The sequence below is a fragment of the Crocodylus siamensis genome, chromosome 5, assembly GCF_052110815.1.
Source record: "Crocodylus siamensis isolate JL-2025a chromosome 5, ASM5211081v1, whole genome shotgun sequence".
NCBI lineage: Eukaryota > Metazoa > Chordata > Crocodylia > Crocodylidae > Crocodylus > Crocodylus siamensis.
This window is the reverse complement of record NC_143399.1, coordinates 205,391,638-205,408,531: the sequence shown is the minus strand read 5'-3', so window position 1 is coordinate 205,408,531 and position 16,894 is coordinate 205,391,638. Positions and strand designations below refer to the sequence as shown.

Sequence of the window (16,894 nt, the reverse complement as noted above, 5' to 3'; positions counted from 1 at the left end):
ATACGGAAAGTTTTCAAACTTAGAAGGGTTTAACTAGTGTCTCTGCTGTCTTGCCTTGCTAAGACAACACAGATTCTTAATGCCTTTCTTAAACTGGTGATTTCTGACTACAAAACTTTTTTGGGGGGAGGGGGCGGAGTTGACCACTTACTGGATCAAAAACCACTTATTTAAATTTCATCTTCGTTACATTGATCTGTTTGATTTACTAGTAGTAGAAAATAAACGTAAGTGCTATGTAAGTCTAGCTCTTTTAAACAGCACTATTGAAATGGATTTGGGGTTATTGTGTTTTAAAAGTTCTGCACATAAGACAGATGGGACCTGTTTGTCTTTTGTTTTATTTAAAAAAAAAAAAAAAAAAAAAAAGGTTGCCTAAAACCAGACTTTACCAAATAGCTGCTCTGGTACTTGAGCACACTTCCTGTATTGCAGGTGTACCTACTGCACAAGTAAGGCAAGCTAGCAAATCAAGTGAACGCAGGTTTGGCAGAACAGTGCCTTTTGCAGATGTCCCAGAGGAGCTTCTAGTAGGTCTCCCTCACCAGAAGAGCACTGACCCTTTTTCTGTGGCAGAATGTGGATACGTCACTGGAATGCCACCTCGAACCAGAACGCCACACAAAAAGGCAGCTGGACAGCTATCTAGCGTGCCATCCGAGTTCGTGGACAGCCAGAGAGACGTGCAGAGAGAGAGCTGGGATTCTGAAGGTTCTCCAGTGATTATAAAGAAGAAGAAGAAGAAACCAAAGCAAAAGAGGAGCCAGCAGCCGAGAACAGCAGAGCTGGGGGAAGAAAATGTAGGGGCTTCCAAATGTCTCAAGGCTCCTCCACTTGTTCTTGAACCGCAAAAGCCAGAGGTGTTCTTCCCCCTACCTACTGAAGAGCACTTGACTGTCTCAGGGGAGTGGCAAGGAATGGGAGCTTCTGACATGGCGAGGAATACGAAGACAGAAAGCAAAAGCTGCTTCTTAGATAATCCAGATGTGGTCTCTGGTTCAGCAGCAGGGCAGCAGGAAGAACCACTTAAACACCCACTGCATGCAAAAACTGGAGAAGCTGTCAAAGCGGAGGAAATGAAAGATGACAGCTTGATGCTGCAATCCAAAGGCAGAAGAAAACGGGTACCCTCGGAGCAGCCAGGGTGCAAAACAGAACAGACTAAAATGGGGGAACCCAGCTCAGCACCGATCCAGCTCAAGCCTTTGGAGAGAAGTGCTGTTGGTAAAAACGAAAAGAAAGAGTATAAAGAGTTGGAGTATTCTGACCTCAAGGCACCTCTTTCAGAAAGCATCAGTCTAAACCAAGTGGAAAGTCCTTCAGAGGCCAAACCTGCAGAAATCTTCCCTTCTCATAAAAGTCAGGAGGCTAAATACACATCTCCCAAGGCTGGAGAAGCAAATGTGACTGTTCCAAGTGAAATTCAAACTCCCAGTGGGGCTTTGATGGATGAGAAACCAAAGAAAAAAGGTAGTGATGGAAAAAACAAAAAAGCTGAAAATGGGATCTCCAAGCAGGCCGCCATTTTAGACACCAAGGCACAGGTGACTGAACTCCCTGATGTGCTGAAGACGGTTGACAAAATTGAAGGAGCAGATTCCTCTGTTAAAAGCACGCAGGTTGGCGTTAGCACTTCAGAGGAGTTATTGAAGGCTACCACAGACATAACCAAAGGACCCTTCCTACCACTGGTAGAAGAGAAACCCAAGGAGGATGCTGCTGCGGAAAGCAGGAAGGCTGGCATCAGTTTTTCAGAGCAGCCATGCCTTTGGGAGATCAAGACTGATGCAGTCAAACTCCCTGCTCCTGCTCCTGCTCCTGCTCAACCAGGTGACAAAGCTATGGGGGCACATGTCACTGATGAAAGCAAGGAGACTGGGTTCGCTGCATTGGAACTGCGGACTGTGACAGACCCCAGCATAGCCGTGGTGACGGACAAACCCAAAAAAAGGGGTGGTGAAGGGAGAAGCAGGAAGATCAAAAGTTCCTCTGAGCTACCAGGTCTTTTGGAGGCTACAGATACCAGCAAAGTTACTGCTGTAGTGGAGACAGATGACAAAACTAAAGACTCGAGCTTTATTGAGAGAGGGAGGGAAACCGCAGAACATTTATTAGAGAAGATAACTTATCCTAGTGCTCCAAAAGCAGCAGACAAGCCAAAGAGAAGGACCGGTGATGGAAAAAGCAAAAAGGTTGAAAAGACTTATTTCCAACAGCCGATCTTTCTGGAGGCAAAGGCAGACCCCAGTGGTCTGTCTGCTGTCGTAGAGACAGATGACAAAACTAAAGAAATAAGTTTTGATAATAAAAGCAAGCGAAGCGGTTTAACTACCGTAGAACATCTGCTGGAAGGCGGCACAGATGCAACTCAGGTGCAAGGTCCCACTACACTGGTAGCTGAAAAATGGCAAGAGGATATTGCTGGAAAAGGTGACTTGAGCTTGTCAGAGCAAACCTTTGTTTTGGAGGCGAAGACGGATGCAGCCAGACTTCCTGCTAGTGCCGAGAGAGTCGGTAAAACCAAGGGAGGAAGTATGATGGAGAAGAACAAGGATTCTGAATTTAGTGCATTAGAGCAACTGCCTGTGACAGGTTCCAGTGCGATGCCTGTGGTGGACAAACCTAGGAAGAGGGGGAGTGATGGGAGAAGGAAAAAAAGTGACAGAAGTGCTTTTGAGCAGGCTCTTTCTCTGGAAACTAAGGTAGAGGCACGTAACCTTCCTGCTGTAGTGCAGACAGCTGAAACACCTAAAGACACAGCCTTTGCCGATAGAGGCAAAGAGTCTGACTCGAGTAGAGCAGAGTGCCCGCTGGAGAGTTTGACAGATACAGCCAAGGTGCACGTTCCTATTGCTGAACCGGTGCAGGAGAAACCTAAAATCCAGGGAAGTGATGGCAAAAGCTTATGTGAGAACTTGGGTCCCTCAGATCCTAAAATGGACACAGCAAAGCCAGAGATGGTCATCCAAAGTAAAGAAACTCTTCCCATAGAGAAGGGCAAGGAGCCTGATTTTGCTGTGTTAGAGCCCCTCGTGGAGGATAGGACAGATATAGCTAAGGCACACGCTCCCATTCCAGAAGTGATGACCGAAAAACCTAAGAAAAAGGCTGTCGGTGTAAAAAGCAAAAAAGTTGAGAGCAGGCCTGAGCCTCATGCTGCCCTGGAGGCAAAGATGGACCAAGGCAAAAGTCCCGGGATGGCAGAGAAGGTAGATGCTACTGGTAAGGTCAAGGAGGTTGATTTTGCTGCTTTAGAGAGTCTGCTGGAGGATTTAACTGATACGGCTAAAGTTCAAGCTCCCATTATGCTGCTGGAAGCGGAAAAAACCGAATTAGATGGTAAGGGGAAAAGTGCAAAAGCTGAGGCTGGTTTAGAGCAGCCATTCTTTCTGCAGCCTAGGGCAGGTGCAGCCGGGCTTTCTGGCAGCGGTGCAGAGACAGGTGACAAAATGACAGGAGTCCCTTGCCCAGAAAAGATCAAGGGGGCAGGATTTACTCTTTTCGAGTATCCAGCCGTGGCAGATCCCAGTCCAGGACTGGTGACTGATAAATCTAAAAAGAGGGGGAGTGAGGGAAAAAACAAAAGAGTTAAAAATGCCTCGGACCGGCCAGTTGTGGAGACTAAGCCAGACAAGAGACATGTGCAGCCTCCCCTTGTTGCAGAGCTGGAGTATAGGATGGAGGAAATGGGGTTTGTAGATGAAAACAGAAATATCAGAAACTTTCCACCTGGGCATCAGATGCTTTGGGATGATAAAGTGGACTTGTTCGCACCATTCACGCAGGCTGGAGCAGCTGGCTTTGGCCAAACCAGCAAAGTTTGTTCTGATCAAAATCAAGGGCTTGAAAGTACCTTTCCAGAGCATCCAGCAGAGGACGGAAGAAGCAAGGTGCTCCCTCTCCCTGAAGTAGCCTTGGAGGACACTGGCAGAGAGTCCAGGACCAGGGATAAAAAGGGGAAATATAAGCAGAAACCATACGAGCATCCTGTCAAACTGGAAAGCAAAGGGGCTGGAGCAGAGGCTTCCAGTTCAGGCACCGAGGGTGACAAAGCCCAAGAAACCGCCGCTGACAAGGCGGTGACAGGGAAACCGCTTTCCCCGGATTGTAGAGTTGATCAGGACGCTGAGGTAGGAAGGGACGACGTGCACGTGCCCACGTTGGCAGAAAAGGATGACAAAGAAATAAGTATCACGGACAAAAAGCAGAGTGAGCGCACTTCCTTGGATCATGTAGTGCAGGAGGCAGACCCAAAAAATGAAACGGTTCTTCCAGGTGCCAAAGTGACGGACAAAGTGGGAGGAACTGGCCTTGTTGTTGAGAAGGGTCTTGGGTCTGTGGCTCCCGAGTGTCCGATGCTGTGGGAAAACAAAGCGGAAGCGGTTTTAGCTGCAGCCTTGGTAGAGAACAAAGCTGAAGGAACTGGGCTGAGTGAACCAAGCCTCCCCGAGAGCTCGCGTGGGTCAGGAAACCAGGCAGAGGTGGCCGACGCTGCCCACGCAGCTGGGAGAGGTGCCCCGCCAGAAGATGTCAGTCCCGTTGATGCAGTGAAGGGCCATTGTGAACCCCCCCGGGAGGATGGTGCGGCTGAGTTGGAAGCTGGCCTGAAGGATGGCCGAGCCTTGAAGCCTGAAAAGGATAAGCCCGCAGACTTGATGCAGAAAAAAGTAGCTGGATCTGGACAAAAAGTGGTGAAAGAGAAGAAGAAAGAAGAGAAAGTCAAAGCTACAGAACAGATTAAAGGCTACATGAGACCCACAAAATCGAGAGGACTTCCAGCTCCACCACCCAGGCCTGCTGTCCAAGAGCGAGAGAAGCAAAGGCAGCTGAAAACCAACGGTATGAACCGGCAACGGCACGAAAGAGGTGTGTGCTTGTGATTTGAGCTAGCAGCAGTAACGCAGACAGCTTGCGTGCAAGACCTTGCTACTTGTCAGTGCGTTGGCATGAGTACATAACTGTTAATCCTTCGTGGCACAAATAAACATGGCATGACTGTTTTTGGCTGATCTTAAAAGGCTGTTAGTTCTGCTTGCCTGTCTCACGGTGCTAATTCCCAGAGTTCGAAGAATCGACAGTATTGGTTTCAATTCCAGTGCTCCGTTTCTTTGTGCGGCCTTCCAAGTTAACCTTACCCGTGTGTGTCGTAACTCTGCAAATTAAACTGTACTTTGAGTGTCCCGGTGCCAATTGCGTTCCTCCGGCCGGGGGCTGTAAATGACACCTGGCCACGCTGCAGGACCTGCCCAGGAGTTCTGGCCTGGCCTGGACACGGGCTGTTTGGTTGAGGGGAAAATGTTTTCAGGTGAACCACCTGGCAGACCACATGTTTTACACCAGCGGAGAGCAGGGCACTGCCTGTTTCGACAGCGGGAAACATTCCTACCGATCTTTGGTAGATGGAGAAATCCGTATTTCGTTGTGGTTTTTGCTGACCACTTTAGACACTAACTTGACTCTGCCAGCTTTGGTAAAGCAGTAATCACACTGATGCGATTTTAAGACTTCTCAGGTCTCGAAGCGCTTTGGGGAGGATTAATAGAACTTGTCACGGTTCTGGCCCTGTAGGTCTAGGGTTGATATGGGGCTAACGTCCAGACTTCAGTTACTTGCTGTGTGTACAGGCAGATATGTTTAAAAAGAGAAAGCAAAACAACTCCCGGGGGCTTCTGACAACTACAGACCTCCTTAGAAATGAGGTGTCTGTCCCATCTTATCGGCCGATTCCAATCTAATGAAGTAACCTGGCAAAGCTCACCCTTGCCTTGTCGTTCTGATTTTTGCCTTGTCCTTAGGCTTGAAAATTCCCTGTTTCTCCGTCCGTAGACTGCCACCTTGTCAGCTTGCATGATGCAGTCACTAACATACCAGATGTGGAGCCGAAGTCAGCTTTACTGTTCTGGTCGGGGTTTGGAGAGGTTTTGTAACTTTAATGAGTGTTTCGTAACCCCAAGTAGTTCTATTTTGGTAAAGTGGTGTGCTGTGCATGAACTTGTGCCCTTTGAATATTGTTCTTTGGTGCATGATGGTACAAAAGGAGAGAAAATGCTCTAGGCAGCATCTTTAGAAACCGAACAAACCCACTTACTGTGATATGCTCAAATTGCTTTCTTTCCCTTTGCAAAGTGCGATATAGAAAAGGCCAATTTTTAAAGCTATGGGATTACAGCAAAAAAGAAACCTTCTTGAAGATGTTGCACAAGTTTAGTCTTGCTGTAAACCGCGCAGCGCATCAAAGGGCTCCCAGTGCAATGCCGAATCTTTCATGTGAAGACTGATGTGCAGGTTGCATTGTCAAGCTGGTACTATATACAGTAACAGGGTTTTTAATTAATCACGTTTGCCCACATTCTTGACTACACCGAGCAGCACTTGAGAGATTTGCAGTTCCCTTTTTGAGAAGCTGTGAACAACTAAGATTATTTTGGAAGTGTTTGCTGACACTTTTTCCTCACCCCAGTTTGAATGCACAGGCTGTTGGGTACAGGATTGGCAAGGAAGGCTTGAGGGGTGGATCTGGCCTTTGGCATGGCTGTAGGCAATCTGATGGTGACTGCACAACATCCGGCTGAGTGACAAAATGTAGCTTTCAGTAAAGTGTGGAACAGTCTAGGGACAAAGAGGCAGGCTCCCTGGGCTGGCGCTTGTCCAGGTGTTTGTCTTGCTCTTTCCATCTACATCCTCTAACTATGAATGAAATAACCGTTTAATAAATTCCTACAAAAAGCAGGTCTTTCCATAGTGCAAAGAAAAGATTTTGTGCAAAATCAGCTTAGGATGGATGGCAGGATGTCAAGCAATCGGATCCAAACCATGCAAACCGATAAATTTATGTTAAAAACATTTATCAATGAGATGAAGGGTCTGCGTTTGGAAATGGCATACAGTGAGTGCTCTTGTTTGCCCATTAGTGTAGGAGTGGACACTCTGACCATAAACCATAAACCTAGCTCCTGTACTCTGCTTTACTTCCTGTAGCATTTAATTTTGTACCGTCAAATCTTTGAAAAAAAGATGCTGCAGAAGTGTCTTAAGTATTGCCAACCTAGCTATATAGAGTGGTTTTGCTCAACTGTAATTTTTTTGTTTAAAAAAAAAAAAGAAAAAAAAAAGGCTATTTTCAGGTGTTCCTGAGGGTGATACAGATCTCAAAAGTAAGGTTTTGAATGGTTTTAAATGTCCCTCAGGTCATTCTACCATCTCTGTGCATTGTCATATATAGCTGCATTTTTTTAATGTTGGATCAGATATTTACTATCCACATTGCACTTCTTGTTCTTCCTGCCTGTATCCATTCATGTTCCTTCTTCCGGTAAACCCAGGTTTGCTATTCTGAGAAGTTCTGCTGAACTGAAATTTAAAGTGCCTATTTTTGTGGGTTATTACTTTTGTATATACTACAGTACAATGGGATGCCTCCCTCTAGATTATATGGAAATGTTTAGGTAGTGCTGTGGCTTTATGAAACGCGGAATGAAGCTTCATGCCTGCCCACAGGAGCTTTTCATACAGTATCTGTCTTGGACGGTGTGGCAGCTGCAGCTCTGTATTGTCCTTGGTTGCATTGTACATGGATTATATGCAAAACCCCGTGCTTTCGATTGCAAATTTGCACTGTTGGGGTTTGGGAAATGTCAGATCCGCGACTGCCTGTGCAATGTGAATTCTGCTCCTTGTGCATTGGCTCCTTATTACTGCCGTTAATAGAAACATGCCAGGTTACTCTGGAAACCCGGTTCACGTCTTCAGTACTGCTGAGCAGTTAACTTCATACCCCAAACCTGCCACGCTGATGATCCATGTTATTAGACAAGAAATGCTGTTTTCCCAGCAGGATTTTAGAGCAACCTTTCTGCTGCTTTCTGGCTGGAATTACTGGTAGTAGTAGATGATATGCAAGGAATTCAGTCATGTAGGTATTTCCAGGCGCATACTCTTACTGATAATGGTGCAGTTGACTTAATAGTAATGATGGCAGTAGTATCACTTGGACTGAGTTTTTTGGGGTTTTTTTCTTCTCCCACTATTGAGCCATTTTGCCCCAGGACTTCCAGACAGTATTCCTTTCCCTTTCCCTTCTCTTGCTTAGCTTTTATGCTCTGCTGGTATCGGTGTCCACTCCAGGCTTCCTAGAAAAAACCTGATCTCTATCCTCTGGCTTCAGAAACAATATATTCTGTATGGTCTTTCTTAGCCCTTGTGTTTGTTCATGTCCACCTGCAGCTTGGCCTCCCGCACTTGGATTGTGTCAGCTTGGGACCAGGGCTATCCCATCCGTTTTTGCAGCATCTATTATAATGGTACCCCATTCTTGACCAGGTTGTCTCAGTGCTAGCTTGAAACTGAGCCACTTATTGCACACCAGGGTGGGTAACGCTGATTATTAAGCTTCAGAACAATGACAGGGATTTGAAGTGCTGGTCTCTTACTTAGCATCCTTCCCTTTTCAGAAGCTTTCGTCCCATTCCCTTTCGCTGCCCTCCACTGGAATCCTTCCAGTACCCGTTCCTTTAGCTGATGACAGCCAGCTGTCTTCACAGCACTCACCAATACCCATCATTGGCATAATCTCTTGATGCGTAACATAATGCCCATTTTTTAATCTGACAGTTTTACATCCCTCCTATGTAAATAAAATATGTTTGGCAGCCAAAAGAGCCACCCCTATTTAATTACAATGTTTGCTTCTGTTCAGTAGCCACAATGATGCCCTTTTGTTGAATGTTTTCTTTTCCTGGCAGCGCTGAATTATAGTGGTGCCATTCATGCTCTTAAGTCTGTTAGCATTTCCATTATAACTCCCCTCACATGCACTTTTAATGGTTTATAACTCTCTGCTGTGACTTGCTCTGAGTTTATAACGGGTTATAGTTGATATCAGCTTGGTGAGGCACGGAGCACAACGGGTTTTGGGACCATATAAAGACATAATTACACCTGGCGATGTAACTGAAATTACTGCCACCTCAGGACCTCGAGCACAAGAACTCTGTGCACAAATGCTTTATAATAAAATGCATACTTGCGTTTTGTTAGTGGCCTTAATCGTGCCGTACTGTGCCAGACTAATGTTGTGTTCCCACCAGCAGCTGATCTGCAAAATTAGCCGGCATCAGAAATTTGATTAAAGAGTTCAAGAAACAGTCAGAGGTCTGCCTTGAGCATAGGAGGCTCGTTGGGGTGGGTGAGACGGACCAGACTGTGTAGCCAGCGGCAGTGCAAGGGATGGAGCATGGCCAGCCTCGCCTTCAGGTGCCTTTGCTTCTCCAGCTAGAACGACTGGGTGCTCCTTTATAGCTGGGGTGATTAAGTGGGCGGCCTTTGGCATGAGTCTGGAGGAAGACTCGAATTCATGTGTCCGTACCTGTGACGGCACCCCGTGGGAATGTGTTGGAGCCCCCGTCTTGGACAGGTATGCTTCACCCGTGACTCGAAGGCATTTCTTCAAACCAATGAGCAATTAGAGTTTAGCTTATCCTGAAGAGTGGTGGCTTCTCATTCATTAGCATGCCTTGGAGAGCTGGAGATGTTCTTGCTAATAAAATGGTTACACGTGTTTGGCCTCTGTATCTGGTGGCAGCGAGTTGCACAGGGCAACACAAGGCAAGTGTTGCATTACAGAAGAGAAACTCTGCTGTGTATATGTAACAGAGCCTTTGTCGTCTTCTCTCTTCCCCCTATATCTGCACGCTTGTGGGTTTGTATTCAGTCCTGTTGAGACAAGAAGCTTCTGTCTTATTTAGAGCAACTCTTGTTCTTTAAATTAAAAAAATAGTAGTTTAGTTTCAAAAGCTCTTTCAGTGATTTCTGCCTCCAGAAAATAACTGGGTACTTGGTGTCCTCTTAATGCTGGTGCAGGCAAATCTCTTCAGGTTTGTAATTTCTCTAAACTTTGTTCGTGTTTGCCAACCCAAATACTTCTACGTCTCCTGTGTGGTGGGGAGGGGGAGTTGTAGCTCTCAGGGTTGGTAAGAGTATGTTCATTTGTGTGCAAACTGTCTGGCTTTTTCTTGTACCTTGTACCCATGACGGCTTGTCCTATATCTGACCCAGGCTGTTCAGGAACATGCATCTCAAGGTAAAGCAAAAGCTGGAGTCTCAGGATATTAATCTTGCAACTTCACATTTAGTTTTGCTTTTCCCATTCCCCTGTCCAAGCTCTCAGTTGAGAGTCACGTTTTTTTACCCTAAGCTTTTTGGGATGGGGGGAAAAATGCATGTGTATGTAGGAGACAGAGGGGAGTGATGGTTCATATGGGGCCTTTTCATTTCTGGGCACGTATGTGTAGGGACCGACTTAAATTGTGGCTTTGCAGTTTTTCATGGAAACCATGAAGAATGGTAATCTGTGTTTTTAAAAAAATTAATATATATTTTTAAAAAATAAATGAAATTGTGGCCATTGCCATTTTTAATAGGAAATCAACCAAAAAAGAAAATGCTGGCTCCCCAGCAGTAGCCAGCGGGCCTCGCTGCTGCTGCTGCTGTGGCCCAGCCTCGCAGCCCACCCGGGAGGGGCAGGCACAGGCTGGTGGGGGAGCAGGCAAAGGGGCAGCTGCCCCCTCATGCCTCTCCACCAATCAGTGCCGAAGGGTGGGACCTCTCCGCTAATCAGTGCTGAGGGGCGGGGCCACCGTGAAACGACCACAAAATCGACTCTTCGGGCCCTGACCAAGCCATGAAAATTGTTTTCTCTCGCCACGAGAGAGGTCCCTATGGACGTGGCAAAGCGCTTGCGTCTTGAGGCTTTATTCCCTGGGAGGCGGAGGGCGGCGCGCGCTCCCGCGTGCCGAGGGCCAGTGCAGCTGGACGGCGCCTCCGCCTTGCCCGGTAGATGTTCTTCCTTTTCGCCCCTTCAACAGCTCTCTGGCCCATGCGGTTTTTTTTTGAGAACGGGCCAAAATGACAGTGGATCAGTGGGGGGGTGGATACCAGTAGAACAAAACTTAAAATATTTCTTTTCCTACTAACTTTATCTGCTCGTTTGTTGGTCGCCTGTACGACACCCGGTCCAGACAGTGAGAATGAAGCTGTTTGGTTTCCATCCCACTCCTCAGCTCAGGCTTGCTCACTAGCCCCATGTTGCGGCGTTTCAGTTGCAAACCGCTGTAGGGACGCTTTTTCATGAAAGCTGTTTTATGTTGGAATTAAGTAAGGAGACGCTTTGTTTTTGCTCCTCTTGGGGATTTTTAAATATTTTTCCTACAGGCTCTAAAATGAGTCAGGCTTGATAAATTCCCTGCCTCAGATGGGTAGCAGCAGACTATTTTCCCAGGCACCTGTTAAATGTTATGGCTTTGCTTTAAAGCAATGCTAGTTTGATTACTGAAAGTTCACGTCTACTTCTTGACCTCTTGCAAAGTGTGGGAAGAAACAAGGCGTGCGAGTTCAGGCTGCAGATACCACGCGGCAGTGTTTTAATGAGTTTGTTTTATGTGCGATGAATGGTTGCTCGAACAGCAGGAGGTATGTGTCTGTATGAGTCTCCGCTTGAGTGATTATCCAAATTGCAATTTTACGGGCTTGGCTTTTATTATGAAGGAGTATATCCTTGATGGATCTGATAAACCGATCATTGACTGTTATTGGTAATACCACTTAATTAATGATCGTGTCACTTGGACAAGCTGGCAAGGAGCTGTTCATCATCCTGGAGAGTGGTGTTGCCTTGGTAACCAGTGCAAAGGACTGCATAGAAACAATCGTGTTAGATTTAAAAAAAAAAAAAAAAGAAAAAGGCATGAAACGGGATAAGTAATAGCTTCAGGAACAAAACAGGACTAGAAACACGAGACTGATTCATCTGCTGAGGATGGAAGCTTGCATGTTGGGCTTTAGCTTGTGATGTATTGATATATAGTGACCTTGGTCTGCTTTTGGTATTGGCATTATAAGAGCCTTGGTAATCATGTTGTACACCTGTCCAAAAAGTCCTAGTAAAATGAACAGCAATTCCTTGCAGTTTCTTGAACTGAAAGGTCCATCTTCGTTGGAAAATTGTACTTTAAAGCCAGAGAGACAATAGAAACTTCAAAACATCTTTAAGCAGCTGAAGATGCTGATGTCTGCACATCTGTTTGGGTTTTCTGATGTCATAAGGAAACTTATTTTAGTACATAGGGCTCACTTGTTTTTTTTGCCAGCCTCATCAATAGAATCGCTCTTGTCATTTTATGGTGGATAAATTCTATAGACTAAATGCAAGCCAGTTGCCGTCTCCCTAAGGAGATATGCTCACTGTTGGAAGGGAGAGAGGGCTTGGGCAGTAAGCCCCCTCTGTGCCTTGAAGCATCACTGAAGTCTGACTGGCTGCAGCTCACAGATATCTTGCTGCTTTTGTCTGACGCGCATAACAGGAAAGCCATGGGGAGTGATGGGGATTGTGAAATGCAGAATTCACACCTCCAAAAATTCCTATGTCTGTCTTGAGAGAGAACGGAGGGATCAGTGAATAAGCAGGGAGGCTTGGGATTTTATCCACTTACCCTTTCCTGCTTGGCCATTCATTGCAGAATGGCACATTTTCTTCCAGTGCAACACCTGATTTTTTTTATATATATATAAATAAAATATGGAATTTAAGGCCACAAAGAAAGCAGTGGCAGATCTGGGAACACAATTTAAGTCTCAAGACTCCCATCTTTTGCTTTAGTCGTTAGACCATGATTTCTGGCCTAGGTGTGGCAGGAAGAAACGTGCTTCTTTTAGCCTGAAAAGGGATACATCAAGAAATGCTCAGGAAAAATGTGTTTGGAAGAGAACGAGGGTGGTTTTAGCATGTTGGCTTGGCTTCAGGGGGTTATAAATGCACATGGAAATCGGAGGGAAAGGACTGTGTATGCTGAAACAAGGACAGGTGTGTGTTGAATTAAGCTACCAAGGGGCTTCACGGGAGAAGGAACGGCAGGTCGCCCGCCTGTTCTGGGACAGCAAGCTGTCGGTGACTGCAGCAGGTCGTCCTTCCAGGGTTTGCACAGCGTGTGCTGAAGCAGTTGGGCTCTTTCTGTTTTTATTTTGTCCTTTCAGAATAGTAGCTGCTATATAAGATTATTAAATCCTGATTGACAGCTGACACTTTCTGGGATAAATGGGGGTTTTCTGCCAGGATCCAAATAATAAATTGCACTTATCAACCAATGTACCAAAAACCTAAAACTTAAAAGGACAAGATCAAAGCAAAAACTCTGGCTTTTGGCTCTTAATTTTGCATGGTAGGGCACTGCACGACTCGGTATTGCTGCCAGTAGCTGCTTGAACGTAACTTCTCGAGTAGCATTAAGTATGCTGCATGGCATCCATCTCGTTTGGAAAGGAATGAAAACAGCCATTCATGAGCTGGTCACCTACGTTCTGCCCTGTGAAGTCTTCATAATGTACTCTTTAGGCCGGAGCTATTCAGCCTTGGGGCAAAGCAGTTTTTGGACCGTCTTGAGTGTGTTTTGATGTCTCTCTTTTCGAGTGTGGCGTGAAGCTCACGAGATCCTAGAGGGTGGGAACATGAGGGAGAATGACAGTGCCTTAATTTTACCTGCTTTACATTGCTTCAAGGTCCAGGACTTTATTTAATTTTGGACCCATAACAAAAAAGTAGTGCGGTCCAAGCCGGTGACAATTTGTGGGTCTGATGTGTTGCAAATCACTAAAGCGGTGGTTCTCAGTCCTCCATGAGTTAGTTTGGTGTCATCCCCAGTTGAGAGCCACTGTTGTGCTGCCTTGGCTTGCCTCAGCAGTTCTCAGCTGGGATGATGCGTCTGCCAAGGCCAGGAGGAGCTGTCCCGTACGTCTCCATTTCTGGGAGGAGCGCACAAGGTGGGATGGGGAGGGCTTGTGTCGGGATTAAGCACTCTTGCCTGCTTTAGGTTTATCAGATAATCCTGATGCCAGCAGGAGTCTGCCTGCCCCAGGACACCTTTGAAAGGCTCTCATAGCACCCTGGTTAAGAGCCGCTGCATGAGATCTATTCCAGAGTGTTTTCTCCTATTAAACTGGGGATTGGTCTGCTTCCCAGTGGCATAAAGCATTCCTCTCTACCCCAAGTGACTGTGAAGTCAGATCCTGCCACCTTATTTTATCTTGCTTGCTTTGTTTTCTGCCTAATTTAACCAATGATTCTCTTCACGGCTTGCTAGAGCTTGAAAACGGTGCTCTGACCATTAGAAAACGTTAGCAGCCGGCTTTCAGCTGGTGAAGAACAGTACCGGATCACCGGTAAGTCGGGGTCTGCCCAGCTGGAGGAGGCAGCTTGGCGATATCATGGGCAGATTGTGGGTCTGGCTGCCATTTTCAAGGGCTTATTGTGGCCAGTGGCCCCGCCCCTTGCTGCCAATTGGCTGAGGGCTGTCTGTCCTGTGGCCCCGCCCTTCATTGCTGATTGGTGGAGATGGGCAGGGCTGCATGGCGGGCAACCCTCAGCCACTCAGGAGCGAGGGGCAGGGCGGTAGCCATCTAGCCTGCCTGCCTTGCACCAGGAGCCTCCCTCTGCCCTTCCCTGTAGTGGGCCGGGAGGACTGGTGGATCCCATGGAGGAGCTAGCATTTTATTTTTAATAAGTTTTTTTTTTTTTTTTTTTCCCTGCATGGATTTTGCAGAGATCACCCAATTTTGTGATTTCTGCACAATTGCGATATGAGTAGGTCCCTACTGATGAGTTGAGAAGAGCTGCTAAAATCCTTTTCCGAATAAACTGAAGTGAAAGGGGAGCAGTGTAGGTGATGGGAATAAAATGACTTAAGTCTGAAATCTCGTGACAAGTCAGGCACTTCAGCACAGCAGTTATAAACACTTTGGCTAGCACATTGATGCTCTAGTCCTGCATTAGTTATGCAAGAAAACACAAATGTGGATGTCGATGTAGCAAGATGTCTATGAATATTAAATATTTTTTAAAATGCCTAGTTCTTTTGAGAAGAGTAGGGCTGGTGGGTGGAAGTATTTTGGTTAATTGGAGGGTGTCATGACGGATGGGTATAATTTACAGTACCTTACTCATTGTTTTTAAAATATAGGAATATTTCAGATCCCAAATTCAAATGCAAGTAGATAAATGCGGGGATCACAGCATCTGTCTGGAGCAGGTTGAATTCAGGGGTTGTAATGTAACTCCAGTTTTGCTTGCTTGAGGTCTAAAAATAAATCTCCACCCAATTAAACTGAAGCAGCAATTCTTCCTTACTGCTGGCTAGCAAGGAGGAAGAAATTCCTCCTGGACAGGCGCTTTTGAACGGTGTCTGAGCCACGGCCACGCCACGGCCACGCTGGGGAAAACAATCATCAGAGAGGGGGCAATTCCAGAACTCTTTGCTAGTTGGGGTCTTCATCACGCCCTGTAACGGTGAGTGAATGGATCAAGGGTTAGAGGTAATCTTTACGACTTTCAACGAGTCTCCAGGTTTTGCTGGGGAGTTGATCATGTGTAATTTAATTAAATGTAACTGGTTGAAATTGGACATTCCTTTAATTAAACCTGTAAAGTGTTTAAAAGTATTAATTTGACCCATCCTTGATGCCCAAGTTTAATTAAAGTTCGGCAGACTGATATAAATGGTCCAAAGGGGTGTGTATCCGCTGCTGGAGCGAGCATGCATCTGTCCCACTGAATTTCTGGGGTGGAGCATCTCTGCCTGGGCTAAGGTGGGGAGGGAGGTGCTGGGAATCGAACCTGGTTCTCTTCTGAGGATTGTTGAGAGGAATTCGAAGGCCGAAATGCCTCAAGAACAAAGCTCTGTAGGATCCCGGGTTAGTAACAGATTGAGCAGACTCTGGACAGCTCTGCTCCTCGCTCACTGATTCGACTACATCGGAGTTTGGAAGCCTTCGTTCGGGGGCATCTGTCATTTCTTGCACTCATATCTGGAAGGAGCTCGCGATGCCCGCAGAAGGACTTGGTGGGTGGGTGGGTGGAGGAATTTGAATCAGTCCAGCTTCTCTTTGCCAGCTGTCTTTTTTGTCTGCAGTTAATTGGCCTTGTACCTTTACCCGCAGTTGGTTCACCATCAAGTCTTGCTGTCTTCCCCGCTCACCTCCCATTGCTGACCGCTCCTGCTCCCAGCAGACTGATTTGTAGCTCAGAGGATAAGTTGAGCCATTGCAAATCAATGGCTTCAGTGGACAGCACCATCTCCAACCTTTTCCAAAACTGCAAGCCTTGAATGATCTTGACAGTTTGAAGAGAAAAAGGCAGGATTTTTTTCTTTTCAGAGGAAGGTAGTATCTTCGCTCCGAGTAGGAGCCAGAAACGTCTTGCCACAGAGCTGTTTGAAAGAGAAATGTTGAGAGAGCTGCATTATGCACTTATTACACTTCAGGGGGCTTGTCTTACAGATCCGCGCAGTGTGCAATTCTGAGAGTAAAATATTTATATTGGAAACATTTCCTGGAGTGAGTGAGAAATAAACTGCTTTTGACAACTGCCAGAAGTCATTGCATTGAGAACCACAAACCCACTCCAGACCCGTCCCGTTCCGTTCTGTCTCGAGCTTTGTTCAGGATTAAACTCGTGTGATCAACACTATTTTTCTTGAATGAACAACTCTCCGTAATGGTGTCTTTCCTGATCTCTGCTGATACAGGAAGTATGTATCAAATGCAGCCCTCTGATGGCAAAACTCTGCCTTTGGTAGGCAAATGTTTCCTTTTGGGTTTTTTGGGGGAAATGATACCGAGCGGATTTTCCAGCAAGCCTCAGGAATGGTTCTGGTCTGTTTGTATTTTTTAAAAAATCCATGTTACCTGTTAAAGAACAGTCTGTCACAATGCTCTTTGCAAGGGAAAAATGCAGTGCAAGCTCTCCATAACCATAAAATGTGGGCAGCAAAACCTGTATAATTATTCTAGATGCATTGTTCAGAGAAGAACCTGTTTTGGTGAAGTTATTAGAAGCACATCAGAATAACTC

The 16,894-nt window shown here is 46.1% G+C and overlaps 1 protein-coding gene across 8 annotated transcripts in view; it reads left to right on the top strand.

The window, feature by feature from the left end:
• MAP4 (microtubule associated protein 4) overlaps positions 1-16,894 on the top strand; it is a 219,784-nt gene that overhangs the window by 144,387 nt on the left and 58,503 nt on the right. For 6 of the 8 annotated variants that reach the window (XM_090048017.1, XM_090048021.1, XM_090048020.1 and 3 more), the window contains exon 13: positions 436-4,866. The exons of 1 other annotated variant lie outside the window; for it this stretch is intronic. In XM_090048017.1, coding sequence (XP_089904143.1) covers positions 436-4,866 — 4,431 coding nt within the window. The remainder of the gene's footprint in view (positions 1-435; positions 4,867-16,894) is intronic. One more of the 8 variants, XM_090048018.1, reaches the window with a different exon arrangement.